Source organism: Lonchura striata, chromosome 26 (genome assembly GCF_046129695.1).
Source record: "Lonchura striata isolate bLonStr1 chromosome 26, bLonStr1.mat, whole genome shotgun sequence".
Classification (NCBI taxonomy): domain Eukaryota; kingdom Metazoa; phylum Chordata; class Aves; order Passeriformes; family Estrildidae; genus Lonchura; species Lonchura striata.
The window spans coordinates 911,300-924,983 of record NC_134628.1 but is presented as its reverse complement, the minus strand read 5'-3'; the positions used below and the strand labels follow the sequence as shown (position 1 = coordinate 924,983).

Below are 13,684 nucleotides of genomic sequence, written 5' to 3'. Positions count from 1 at the left end.
GAAATAAATTAATGAGCACTCGAACCCCCAGGCAGCCACCAAATCACTGAATTGTTCTTCCCCTCAAAGCCCTGCTGCTTTCTGCATTTCAACTCTGCCTTTAGCCCTTTCCACAACTGTTTTTTGTTATCCTTGATACAAACACCTCAGTTTGGCAGACAAATCTGGGCCTTTGAGACTCAGCTCAGAATGAAAAGGCTCCTTAAACTCTGACCTTTTATTTTCAGTGTGAGACTCAATATAAAGTGGAAACCTCTTCCCCACCACCTCATTTCTGTGGAGCATGTCCCAGTACAGCAGAAACTCTTGAAATACAAAAGAAAATCCTCTTCAAAGGAGAAAGCTTCTCTTGCATGTAAACTTTTAAAACTAACCCCCCTCCAACACCGGCTTCCAGAACTTTCTGTGTAGGCTTAAACAATCTGGAACAAGACAAAGTTTTCCCAAACACAGCAAAACATCAATTAAAGTTATTCCTCATCCATATCCATCGTTCAGTACAAAGATTGTTTGCTCTGCTCCTCTGGGGAAAAGCAGTTTTAGTACAAGAGCAGCAGCAGCACCTGGGGAAATAGCCAGGGAAAAGATTGCCATTCCCAGCTCCAGGCAGCTGCTGCACACCAGGCAGGGTAAAGCAGCATGAGGAGACATCCCTTGTGTCCTCTGTCCACTGGTTTTTGCTACAAAGAGGAAAATTCCTGGTTCTAAGAGTCCTGCTCTGCTTTTTCCTCCGATTTGCAGAGGTGCCCGTAGATTTCTAAGCAGCTCCTGTGAGGGGGGAAAAAAAGGAAATTCAGCCTGTGGAATATTTACATCAATGCTTTGGCTGGAGAAAAGAGGAAAGAAACGTTCTTTTCATAGGATGAAAGAAAAAGGAATTGGGAAACACTTCAAGAGGCTCAGTCCATGGTGTTGAGCGTGTGAGCCCATCCCAGCCCTTCCAGAGCCCTTGGCAGACAGGATTTAACAGAAGGGAATGTCATTTTTGGTGGGAGCTGATGGAAAAGGCAGCTCAGAGCTGCACTTAACTCTGAGCTCCCCAGAGCAAATGTGAAAGCTCATTTAAAGCTCACTCCCAGGGATGGCAATTTGTAAATTCCAGGAGTTTAGAGACTTCACTGCTGTATCTGGGATTAAATTCTGGGCTGTGATTTGGGAAGCCAGGCTGCAGGGACAGGGTGGTTTTGGGATCTGGGCTGAATCCTAAATGCACTTTGTCCCCTCGGCTGGTGACAGCACAGGCTGAGAGCTCATCCCTGTGCTTGGATAAAAAGTTTCGGTGTGGGGGATGTCCTGCTGTGGTGTGTTTGAATGGAGAGTTTGGGTGAAGAAGGAGAAAAAGAAATGCTGAAGGAGCAGTGAGGCTGCAGAAAATGGTTAAAAAAGTGTGTCCAGCTGAGGCTGGAATAACGCAGCAGCTCCAAGCTGGGTGACTAAAACAATCCACAAACTCATGGACATTTTCTGGAGCTTTAGGGATTCACGGGCAATGAAAGCAGGAGAAGACAGCTCCAGCATCCTCAGCTTCCCAAAGCCAAACCTCAGCTCCTTTCCAAATTTTCCAAAGGAAACCACCACTTAACTTGCCACACCTGCTTCTTGAGAAGCCACTCCACCCCTCGGCGGGAATTCCCAGCAAATCCCTCCCTGCTGTTGCGCAAAGGAGCTGGAATTCCTGCGGGGCCCCAGGAGGAGCAGCCTGTGCTCCTTCCACCATCCCCTTCCTCCTCCCAGCCCCGCAGGAACGCGACCAAACTCACTTGTAGATGGAGAGCTCCCGATGGAGGCTGCTCCTGAGCTCCTCCAGCTCCTGGTTCTTGCGCTGCTGGAGCTGGACCCCGTTCTTGAGCTCCTTCAGCCTGTCCTCCAGCTCCTCCACCTGCTCCTGCGGGGAGGGAAGGGCTGCATCAGCCGAGGGAGGAGCGCAGGGACGGGCTGCAGCCCCCATCCCACCCCGCCTCTTCCCAGCTCTCATTTCTTGCTTTTGGGGTCCCTTCCCGCAGGTCCCCATCCCGCCGGGATCCCGGCCAGGGCTGCCATGGGGGTGGTGGGGCTCCCCGGGGCTGTGCTCGGAGGGGAAATGCCAAAGGATGCAGCTCGTGGCCCCCAAAATCCACGGGCTCATCCCGAGGATGGAATGGGATTTGTGAGGCTGCCGGTGGCACAGCGCTGCACTCCCCGGGTATTGATTATCGATGGATTCAACACCAATATCTCAGGGTCCTTTCCAGGCCCCACAAAGCCACAAAGCCCAGTAAGGCAGAGCACAGCCTCTGCTCCCTCCATCCCTGCCACCCTTTTCCCTCTGTTTTGGGATTTTCCCTCTCTTTTGGGATTTTCCCTCTCTTTTGGGATTTTCCCTCTGTTTTGGGCATGAAGAAGGTGACGTTTCTCTCTGCAAAGCCCCGTGGTGGCCGTGCTCACACTCCTGGCTGCCCTCACCCACTTGGTTTCCCACCCTGCTTCCATCGCTCTCCTCAGGGATCTCCCCGTGCACAGCCAGGCTGCCCCTGCCCAACCGCCCTCCTTAAATAAAAACTTCTGCAAAAAAACCTTTGTTTGAATACAAAGCTGGGGATTTAGGCTGAGCTGGGCTGGGTTTTGTCCTTAGGCTTCTCCTGGCTGCTTGGTTTTGTCCCCTGAACTACTTCGTGTTTTGAGAAGCTGCCAGAGCTGTATAAACCCGTGAGTCAGAAGGAGATAAAGCAGGAATTTAGGAAAAGGAAAATGTGGAGGCACACCAGGGGTCCAAGGGACCCTGAAAATCCAGGACAAGCCACAGCATGGGTGCTGGTGCTCCTGGTCCCCATCCCAGCAGGGAGGAGCCGTGATGGAAGGGGAATGGCAGCTTCCAGAAACTGCTGGGAGGAGGCAGCGATTGCGAGCCGAGAACAGAGAGTGTTGAAAGGGGGGGAGATTAATTGTGGAGCCTCTTTGCCAAATGTGCTCTTGGAGATATTGAATTGCCTTGTCCCTCTGTCCGGGGGGATGCCTGGCCCAGCCAAATAACCCTCCCAGGAGGCAGCCTGGCCTGGGGCTGTGGGGGCACGGGTGAGACCCCTCTTGGCAGCAGGAAGGGCAGAACCTGCCCCAGCAGGATTGAGATTTGTAAGAAAAGCCACCTGTATTTAAATCTGGCTTTTCCAAGCACCTTGGCACAGTCCTGTGCTCGGAGGGGCTGAGGGAAGTGTCTGGTGCCTGTGCTCAGCAGCATCGTTGAGCTTGGGGAAGGAAATCCCCCATCCCTTCCACCTCCTCCCTGGAGCTATTCCTGAGGGGCCAAAACCGAGCGAATACATTCAGGAGAAACCCATTTTCCAAGCTGGGTGAAGCCTCACCACATCTCTGGGTTTGCCTTATGCCCAGGGGCTGCTGTTTCACTTGGCCCGTGCCAGGCTGTGGGATAACTTTGATTCCAACCAGCAGGAGATATTCCACATCCTCCCCATCCTCATCCACCCCGCTTCCCTGGGCCCTACGAGCAAACCCTGCAGCACCCACATTTCCCTGGCTGCAAAGCCCAGCTCCCAAAAAAAAATGGAGCGATGCCCTTTGGGGCACGTACCCGGTACTGCCCGACCTCCTCATCCCTTTTCTGCTTGACCAGGACAATCTGCTCCTCCAGGCTGCGGTTCTGCAGCCGCAGCCGGCTGACCTCGCCCTGCAAGGGCCTCAGGGCTTCCTTCATGCCCTGCATCTCTCCCTGCATCTCCTGCAGCGCCCTGGCCCCGGCCTCGCGCCGCTCCAGCAGCCGCAGCAGCTGCGGCTCGTAGTGCTCCTCCAGCCCCCGCCGGCTCTGGGCCACGAAGCTCTCGAACTCCACGGACAGCCTGCGGCTCTCCTGCAGGTACAGGTTGTCCTGGCGGCACGGCGGAGCCTCCAGGCGCTGCCTCAGAACTTCCTTCTCCTTCTCGCAGCTCTCCTTCAGCTGGGACAGCTCCCCCGAGAGCTGCCCGGCCTGGCTCTCCAGCTCGCCCTGGTAGGCGGCGTGCTGGGAGAGGTCGTGCCGCCGGCTCTCCAGCTGGTACTGGCAGGCCACGCATTCCTTGGTCACCTTGAAGAGCTTCTGCTTGATCTGGCGGATCTCGTCCCGCAGGTTGTCCCTCTCCAGCTCCACCTTGGCCAGCAGCCTGCAGGCCGCCTGGATCTCCTCGTGGGCATGGCGGATCTCCCGCAGCGCCGGCTCCCGCAGCTGCGCCAGCTCGGCGATCAGGCCGTCCCTCTCCCTCTCCAGCTGCTCCACGACCTCGATGCACTCCTGGAAATAATTCCCCAGCTCTTCCAGGCTCAGGCACTGGTGCTCTGTGGCATCGGCGTGCAGAGGGCTGCCTGCTCCCTCTGTGTCCATGTCCAGCGGGATTCCTGCCCCATCTGCATTGTCTGGGATCCTTTCCCTGTCTGTGTCCATGGCCAGTGGGATCCCTGCTCCATCTGCATCCTCACCCACTGGGATCCCTGTCCCACCTTCATCCATATCCAGTGGAATTCCTGCTGTATCTTCATCCACGGGGATCCCTGTCCCACCTTCATCCATATCCAGTGGAATTCCTGCTGTATCTTCATCCACGGGGATCCCTGTCCCACCTTCATCCATATCTAGCGGAATTCCTGCTGTATCTTCATCCACTGGGATCCCTGTCCCACCTTCATCCATATCCAGCAGAATTCCTGGTGTATCTCCACCCACTGGGATCCCTGTCCCACCTTCATCCATATCCAACAGAATTCCTGGTGTATCTTCACCCACTGGGATCCCTGTCCCACCTTCATCCACATCCAGCGGAATTCCAGCTGTATCCTCATCCACTGGGATCCCTGTCCCACCTTCATCCACACCCAGTGGAATCTCTACCCCGTCTGCCTCCATGTCCAGTGGGATTCCTGTCCCATCCGCATCCCCGTCCAGCGGGATCCCAGCCCCGGCTGCACCCTCACCCAGCTGAGTCCCTGGTGTGTTTATCTCCAAGGAAGGATCCCTGCTGGCAGCCTGCAGCTCCTGGCTGGAGTCTGGGCTGCCCCCGGGCAGGGATTTAGATCCGTTCCCTGCTGGATCTAATGGGGGGTGAGGATTTTCTGTGTGTGGGGCAGCTCCTTCAGCTGCTCCCTGTGGGGCTGGCGATGCTCTGGCTTCATCCAGCTGCAGCTCTGCAGGGGGCTCGGGCTGTGCCATCAGGTTCCTGGGAAGGAGAGGGGATGTGAAGCAGAGCAATGAGTGTAGCAGCTCTCAGCCTTTCCTCCCCACCCTGTGACACCCCAGAGCCAGGGGGGTCCCACCATGGCCCTGCTGTGACCATCCCTGTGTCACCCACAGGGCTGAGCTCAACACTCCGGTGACAACTTGGGCCCAGACTGTCCAAAACAAGTTTAAAAAACCCCATTTAAACCCTATTAAAGTATCTGACGTCCACAGAGGAGGAGTGAGAGATGCAAACCCAGACCCCAAACCCAAGAACTGCTCCTGTGCAGACCTGCCAGGACCAACCACCCCAGCGGCACCGACCTGAGCGAGCCGTGCGAGCGCTCCCTGGAATTTTCGCGGCGTGGGAATAACCTCACGGCAAGGGAATGCGCTGCTGGGAGCGCGGGCAGGCTCCGGGATGGCCGAGACGGAGCAAAAAGCAAAAACAGCCGCCGCTTTGCAGAGTCATCCGATCGCGGCATTGTCCCCAGCGCGGCACCTGCAGCTGCCACCCCCAAACCCTGTCGCGTTCTCCCGGCCGGTATTTGGGGTGGGATGGACGCTCGGGGACGAGCCGGGGTTTTCCTGGCGCCGCCAGGAGCCGGTGGGATGGGTGGGAGGATGCTCCCACCTCTCGGCCACGCTGCTGAGCTCATGTCTAGTCATTCCCGGAGGAATGAGCGCAGGCTGGCACTCACAGGCAGCCCTCGGCCGGGAGCAACGGCTTTAAGCAAAGAACTGATTTTCCCCGATAGTTTCTCTCCTAATAAGGCAGTTTTCGGCACTGCTGACACATCGCGGCCTCGGACTCAAGGGCCGGCGGCTGGAGAAGGGGCAGCCCCTGCAAAGGTGGGCAAAAGGATCCTCTGCCCCCATTTTCCTCGCCCTCCCCGCTGCCAGCGCTCGTTTTTGGAAGTTCTTGGAGCCGCTTGGCATGGGCAGGACGGGAGGGCGCCGTGTCCCGCCTTCCCAGCGGGCCGGGGGGGCTCTGTCCCTGCCACCAGCCTTCATCCCAGCCCCCCCAGAACTCCTGCGTGCCCCAGAGGAGCTTCACCCCGCAGCCGATCATTGCTGAGGCTCCGGGAATGCTGAACCCCAGATCCCCCCCACCCCATCCCCGGCCGCTCTCCTGCCCGGCGCCCCGCACCTCGCCGAGGATCCCGCACCCACGGGACCCCCCGGAGGACCCCGGCCCCTTCCTGCTGCTGGCCCGGCTGGGCTCTTACCTTCCTCCCCCGGAGCCCAGCGCCGCCGGCTCTGCGCTGCACAGGGGCTTAGCATGGGGCGGAGAGGGGTTATTAATAAACAGCGCTGGAAATCAGACTCCCCCGGAGCAGCCGCTTCCCCCGGCCGCCGCCTGCAGTGCCAGCTGCGGGCGCTGCCTTCCTCCGCCACGGGGAGGAGGAGGAGGCGGAGGAGGAGGAGGAGGAGGAGGAGGGCGGGGAAGGCTCGGCTGGCTGCATCCCTGGCCGAGGCAGCCGCAGGGACGGGCTGCAGCCCCCATCCCACCCCGCCTCTTCCCAGCTCTCATTTCTTGCTTTTGGGGTCCCTTCCCGCAGGTCCCCATCCCGCCGGGATCCCGGCCAGGGCTGCCATGGGGGTGATGGGGCTCCCCGGGGCTGTGCTCGGAGGGGAAATGCCAAAGGATGCAGCTCGTGGGCCCCAAAATCCACGGGCTCATCCCGAGGATGGAATGGGATTTGTGAGGCTGCCGGTGGCACAGCGCTGCACTCCCCGGGTATTGATTATCGATGGATTCAACACCAATATCTCAGGGTCCTTTCCAGGCCCCACAAAGCCACAAAGCCCAGTAGGGCAGAGCACAGCCTCTGCTTCCTCTTCCGCCCCATAACCGATCCCTGCCACCCTTTCCCCTCTCTTTTGGGATTTTCCCTCTCTTTTGGGCATGAAGAAGGTGACGTTTCTCTCTGCAAAGCCCCGTGGTGGCCGTGCTCACACTCCTGGCTGCCCTCACCCACTTGGCTTCCCACCTCTGCCCACAGCAGCTCTTCCCTCCCACGGTGCCCATCCTCATTCTCCCCACTCCGTGGATCCTAAACCCACCTTTTATCCATCACATCGCCAGCAAGCATTGATCTAAAATTCCAATTTTAGATATATTTTGCCCCGTGGGCGTGGGTGCATCATGCTGGGGGTCAGGATGGTTTGGCCTGGTGGTGGTGGTGCCCCCCGAGCCTACCTCTGCCCGCTGCCGTGCCCAGGAAGTTGGCGCTCGCCTCTCAGGAAGTCTCAGCTTTATGTGCCCCAAAAGCACCCGACAGCCTGCGACATCGCCGGTGCCACCCCGCCACCGTCACCGTCCCCTTGCCCATGGCTCGCTGGCCGCGGGGCTGCCGAAATCAGCTTTAAAATAACAGCGCTGGTCCATCCTTCGGGAACAGAGCTTTAAAAGGAAAAGGGAGATTTGAGTGGTTTTTTTTTTTCTCTCTCTCTCTTTTTTTTTTTTGGATCCCGTTGCTTTTTTTTTCAGCGTGACACACCTTCTTTTGCTCTCTCTTTTTTTTTTTTTTTTTTTTTTTTTTTTTTTTCCATGAAGCGCCTCTATTTTTGACTCCATCGGAGAGGAATGCTGTTAATTCGCACAAGTTGGGTGGATGAATATCTATCTAAAGGAAACCCGCGGGTCACACGGGCTGCTCCAACAACCCTTGTAGGGCCTGGAGGGGACAATGACAGCGGCGAGCGCAGCCGGGCTTTATGTGACGAGCTGCCAAGGCAGGGTGGGGAGCGAGGAAGGCTCAGCTGTTCCCTCTCCGTAAGCGGATACCCCTGGCCAGGCCCCGGTGCGGGGATGGATGTTTTGTGGATATAACCAGGCAACAGGCGGCTCCGGTGTCCCCGGTGTCCCCGGCAGAGCCCGGCCGGCCGCGGGCAGCCGCTGGGGCCGGGCGGTGCGGGGAGGCGCCGGAGGCAGCGAACAACGCGGACTTCGCTCCGGTAAACAGAACCGGCGGGGTGGCACCAGAGGAGAGGAGAAAGGCAGGAGGGAGTTGGAGATGCCCAGAGTGTGAGATGAGGCTGTTGGCAGCGCTGCCAACGCGGCGTGCCCCGGCTGAGAGGGGTGGTGGGGGGCAAAGAGCAGCTGCGGGGTGCTGCACCCCCTCTCTGTGCCCGGTGTCCGCTTTCCTGGTGGATTTTTCCTTCCTGTCAGACCTGTCCCAAAGGCACGGATTCAGCTGGCAGCACGGTGGCACCAGCCTGGCACTGCCACGGCTGCTGGAGTTTCAGATCCTCCTGTTGTGGATGTGAGTGTTCAGTGGTGAAAAAACACTGAAATGTTCCAAATCAAGCGTTTCACAAGAAATGCAAACGCCTGGGCTCAGGTGCTTGATGAAACAAAAGGATTGTAAGAATTCTGTGTTCCTGGAATGCATCGATGCTCTGTAAAACAACTTTTTCTCCCAATTTTTGCACCATCTTTAGGGACAGGCTGGAAGTACCAGGCCAACTTCGGGGCTCTGGCAGCAACAGTAGGTCCGTGGGGTGTGAACACGATGGGATTCCAGTTCTCAGCAGGGTTCCAGCTCCCAGTGGGATCCCAGTTCCCAGTGGGATTCCAGTTCCCAATGGGATCCCAGCTCCCAGTGGGATCCCAGTTCCCAGTGGGATTCCAGTTCCCAGTGGGATTCCAGTTCCCAATGGGATCCCAGCTCCCAGTGGGATTCCAGCTCCCAGTGGGATTCCAGCTCCCAGTGGGATCCCAGCTCCCAGCAGGATCCCAGCTCCCAGTGGGATTCCAGTTCTCAATGGGATCCCAGTTCCCAGTGGGATTCCAGCTCCCAACAGGGTTCCAGCTCCCAGTATTATTCCAGCTCCCAGCGGTTCCAGCCCCCAGCGGGTTCCAGCTCCTGATGGGATTCCAGCTCCCAACAGGGTTCCAGCTCCCAGTGGGATTCCAGTTCCCAATGGGATTCCAGCTCCCAGTGGGATTCCAGCTCTCAATGGGATTCCAGTTCCCAGTGGGATTCCAGCTCCCAGTGGGATTCCAGTTCCCAATGGGATTCCAGTTCCCAGTGGGATTCCAGCTCCCAACAGGGTTCCAGCTCCCAGTGGGATTCCCAGTGGGATTCCAGCTCCCAACAGGGTTCCAGCTCCCAGTATTATTCTGGCTCCCAGCTAGGTTCCAGCTCCCAGCGGTTCCAGCTCCCAGCGGGTTCCAGTTCCCAATGGGATTCCAGCTCCCAGTGGGATTCCAGCTCCCAGTGGGATTCCAGCTCCCAGTGGGATTCCAGCTCTCAATGGGATTCCAGCTCCCAGTGGGATTCCAGCTCCCAGTGGGATTCCAGCTCTCAATGGGATTCCAGCTCCCAGTGGGATTCCAGCTCTCAATGGGATTCCAGTTCCCAGTGGGATTCCAGCTCCCAGTGGGATTCCAGTTGTCAATGGGATTCCAGTTCCCAGTGGGATTCCAGTTCCCGGTGGGATGATTGTAGCTCCCAGTGGGATTCCAGGTCCCAGCGGGATCCCAGCTCCCAACAGGGTTCCAGCTCCCAGTGGGATTCCAGCTCCCAGTGGGATTCCAGGTCCCAGTGGGATTCCAGCTCCCAACAGGGTTCCAGTTCCCAGTGGGATTCCAGTTCCCAGTGGGATCCCAGCTCCCAGTGGGATTCCAGCTCCCAGTGGGATTCCAGTTCCCAATGGGATTCCAGCTCCCAGTGGGATTCCAGCTCCCAGTGGGATCCCAGTTCTCAATGGGATTCCAGTTCCCAGTGGGATTCCAGCTCCCAACAGGGTTCCAGCTCCCAGTGGGATTCCCAATGGGATTCCAGCTCCCAACAGGGTTCCAGCTCCCAGTATTATTCTGGCTCCCAGCTAGGTTCCAGCTCCTGATGGGATTCCAGTTCCCAATGGGATTCCAGCTCCCAATGGGATCCCAGCTCCCCGCGGGTTCCAGCGTGGCTGGCTTTGGGGGCAGCGGTGCCGGGCAGCGCTGCCCGCTCTGTGCCCCCGCTGGCTCTGTTTGCCGAGGGCGCAGGGGTCCGGCTGTGCCAGGGAGAGCCGTGCCAGGGAGAGCCGTGCCAGGGAGAGCCGTGCCAGATCCGGCCCCTCGAGTGGAGGAGCTGCAATCTGATCCCGGGGGAAAGCGTGATTCATCCCGGGAGCCGGGAGCGCCTCCAGGGAAGGTCCTGGCTCCGAGGGCGGTGCCACCGGGTGCCACCCCTGCCCTGCCCTCGCACGGTGGCCCCAGCCAGGTGAGGGGCCCCTGGGTGACTCCCCGGCTGCACGTGGGGGGATTCACCCAGGTTTGAGGTGCTGGATGCCACCATCCCCTCGAGGTGTCCTGGTTTGCTTCACCTCCTGCCTCAGTTTCCCCAGCTGAGAGATGGGGTGGCCCTTAGAGAGGGAGGGGAGGTTGCCCAGCAGGGATGGAGGAGAAGGAGGAGTGAAAGGTGGGCATGTGCCCAGCTGGGGCGGGGAGGAAAGGGGAGGCCGAAGGCGCCGTCTGCCCCGCGGGGACCTTGGCATCTCCACGGGAGCGGGGCCAGCCCGGGGGGTGAGGAAAAGTCCCGGCAGCTCCTCAGGGAGACACCGGCCCAGCCAGATATTGGGATTCCACATCTGCCCCGAGGCTGCCTGTCCCGGCAGCTCCCCGGGGTGTCACCGGTGTCACAGCCGAGGGGATTTCACACCCCGGGCCGGGGCTGGCACTGGTTGTCAGCCCCGTCATGCCTGTGCCAACCCTGATGTGCCCATGGCATCCCACAGGGCACCGAGGCTGTGCTGACATTCCCACCGGCTTTTCTCTCCCCAGGAAAATTCAGGATGCTCACAAAGGAGCAGGAAATGCCTCTTGTGGCCACCTGTCCCTGTCACCAGGCCACGGGTGATGCTCCTGGGCTGTGCCAGAGCTGTCCCTTCCAGAATGGGAAGGGAGAGACCCTAAAATGCTGGTTTTTTCATCCCATTCCACGCGGCGGGCGCCTGAGCGAGGACATCAGTGCCTCCCTTTTCCCGTGCCAATTTTAAAAACCCATTTTTACAGCTGAGCTGATGCTCAGCACCACCAGCAGCAGTGGCCGTGTCCCAGCGGGGTCACCGCAGCCCGGGCTCCGCTCTGGCTTTTTCCATCCCCCGGGGCAAGGCACGGGAGCAGGAGGCGATTCCGGCGGAAGGAATTTGGGGTGAGAAGCGGCACCCGCGGGGCTCAGAGGGATGCGGGAGGACCTTGTCCCGACGGAGGCGTTAATGAGGAATGAGGGAGCAGCCATGCCCCGCGAGGAGATGGAAATGAGGGCAGGGGATGGATGGGCACAGCCCGGGGCAGCGGCTGCACCCTGGCACGGCTGGCAGCAGCTCGAGCCTGATACCAATCCGTGGTATTGATGATTCCGAAATTGCAAAAATTCTCTGTCTTTCAGCCCCGCTGCCAAAGCAGAAGCCATAATTGGTCTGTGCTGGTTTCCAGGTTGTTTATTCTGTTGATCTCTCACATGTTCTGCTGCCCTGCCCAGCTCTGTCCTGCAGGGCAGCGTGTGGGGCTCTGCCCTCAGTGGGATGTGACAAACATTCAATACCAGAAACTCCCTGGGCTGGATTTACAAGAACGTGCCAATATCTGTCACCTACGTTGGACAGTGTGTCCCCAGCCTGAACCAACAGAAAAATGCCAACACCACAGTGAGACATGGAGGGCATGAAGAAGGAGAAAAAGGACAAGGCACACCCAATTTCCTCCAGCTTGTCCCCTTTGGACCCCTCATCTAGAATCCTAAAATTTTACTTTTGCACCCGTGCCACACTTAATTATTACTGCTATCAAACACACAGAGCTGGTAATTGATCCTGTAAGATTGAAAACTCTTTTCCATGGACAGAGATCACAGCCAGTGTCTCTGGGGGCTCTGTCCAGGGGGGTTCTGACCCCTGCCAGGGTCCCAGGGCAGCCAGAGGGAAGCTCTGGATTCCCACAGCAGTTTGGGTTTTTTATTCTGGGTTTCGCTTCCCAGGGATTCCCCATTTCACCCGGGGATGTGGCAGAGTCTCTGCCTCCCCTCCCCTGTGCCTGGGTCTCGTGGGAGCTGAGTTTTTGTGGGAGCTGCTGTCCCCAGGATTCTCTGTCATCATCCTGGCCCCGCGGGTGGAAATGATTTACCCAGCTGGGGACCCCGCACGCTGCTGGTCTGGAGCTTTTTGGGGCCCTTCATGAAGTGTTGGGGTGCTTTGGGGAGCTCCTGGAATTTCTAGGGCTGGGACAACCTTCCTCTTCACCTTCCTCCTGTGCTTCCCTCACCCCTCTGTCCCCGCAGTGTAACCGATCCTCTCCCCCTCTCTCCCTGTCATTACTTGGACAATGCTCCATTACTCTGTGCAGAAATATTTTTCAAACTGGTTCTGCTGCCACACGAGGAGGGGAGAGATGAAAAATGAAAAATGGGATTTTTTTTTTAATTTTTTTTTTTTTTTGGGAGGCTAATGACTCGGAAGTCAGAGCTGGCAGCAGAAAGTCAACCCAAACAGCCTAATTGGGGATTAGAATCTCCTCAGTGCAGCTCAGCTCAGCTCAACAAAGCCCAGGGAGCAGTGACACGCTCAACCTTCATCCTGGAAAAGAATCACCTCCCTGGCACCACAGAGAGGCCCAGAGGTGCCGGGAAATTTCAGCCCAACTCCTTCCAGTGCTCCTTTCAATCTTCAGTTTGGGTTCAGATGGGTGAAGGAGGGAAAATGTGAGGCAGAGACACAAAAGCCCAGCAAATCCCAGCCTTTCCTCAGGCATCACCCTGGATTTGGAGCCAAATTCCCATCCCTGCTCACTGCTGCTATTGGGAAGCAGCTCAGGTTTGCTCAGCCCACAAGATAGAAGAGCCAGTGCCCGAATCCCACGGGAGATGCTGATGTGCTGGGAAGCCTGAGAGATGGAGAAGCTTCTTGCTTTAGAAATCTTCCAGCCATTTCCAGCAGCTGGCAAACTCCTCCGGGCGTGCGGCCAGGCCCTGGGAGCGTTGGGAAGGATGTGGCTGCAAGAGAGGCAGCAGGAAACGCAGGGAGCCGAAGCCCTGGGAGCCAGGAGCGTGGAAATGCAGCAGAAACCACCTGAGTTCTGCTTGGGATCCTTCCCTTGGCTTTGCCACGCGTCCTGCCGCCGGCCTGCTGCTCTTCCAGCTCAGTCCCTGTGTCCTGTTGTCCCCTCTCGGCTGGATCACAGAATCGTGGAATGGTTCATGTTGGAAGGGAGCTTAAAAGTCATCTTGTTCCAATGCCCTGCCATGGGGACACCTCCACTGGGAGCTGGGATCCCACTGGGGGCTGGAATCATCCCACCGGGAGCTGGGATCCCACTGGGGGCTGGAATCCCACTGGGAGCTGGAATCATCCCACCAGGAGCTGGAATCCCACTGGGAGCTGGAACCCCACTGGGAGCTGGAATCCCACTGGGAGCTGGGATCCCACTGGGAGCTGGAATCCCACTGGGAACTGGAATCCCACTGGGAACTGGAATGCCACTGGGAGCTGGGATCCCACTGGGAGCTGGAATCCCATTGA

General features: G+C 58.1%; 1 protein-coding gene across 2 annotated transcripts; it reads right to left on the bottom strand.

Moving 5' to 3' along the window:
- Positions 1 to 198: 198 nt before the first annotated feature.
- SYNC (syncoilin, intermediate filament protein) lies at positions 199 to 7,577 on the bottom strand. Of its 2 annotated transcripts, XM_077788535.1 has the most exons (6): positions 7,380 to 7,577; positions 6,406 to 6,452; positions 4,825 to 5,177; positions 3,566 to 4,764; positions 1,761 to 1,885; positions 199 to 768 (listed from the first exon to the last, which is right to left on the bottom strand). In XM_077788535.1, exons 3-6 carry the CDS (start codon positions 5,168 to 5,170, stop codon positions 705 to 707), a joined length of 1,734 nt encoding a protein of 577 aa, XP_077644661.1. In that variant the 5' UTR covers positions 5,171 to 5,177; positions 6,406 to 6,452; positions 7,380 to 7,577; the 3' UTR covers positions 199 to 704. The 2 variants fall into 2 exon arrangements, with proteins under 2 accessions (XP_077644661.1, XP_077644662.1); XM_077788536.1 differs by lacking the exon at positions 6,406 to 6,452.
- Positions 7,578 to 13,684: the final 6,107 nt, after the last annotated feature.

What these genes read in the sequence shown, in the direction of transcription:
- SYNC (XM_077788535.1), bottom strand. Translation starts at nt 5,170, where the DNA reads ATGGCACAGCCCGAGCCCCCTGCAGAGCTGCAGCTGGATGAAGCCAGA. An exon ending in TCCACTGGGTGTGGATGAAG is followed by an intron (nt 4,765 to 4,824) that starts GTGGGACAGGGA and finishes ATGTGGATGAAG; the next exon opens with GTGGGACAGGGATCCCAGTG. An exon ending in AGGAGGTCGGGCAGTACCGG is followed by an intron (nt 1,886 to 3,565) that starts GTACGTGCCCCA and finishes CCCTCCCCGCAG; the next exon opens with GAGCAGGTGGAGGAGCTGGA.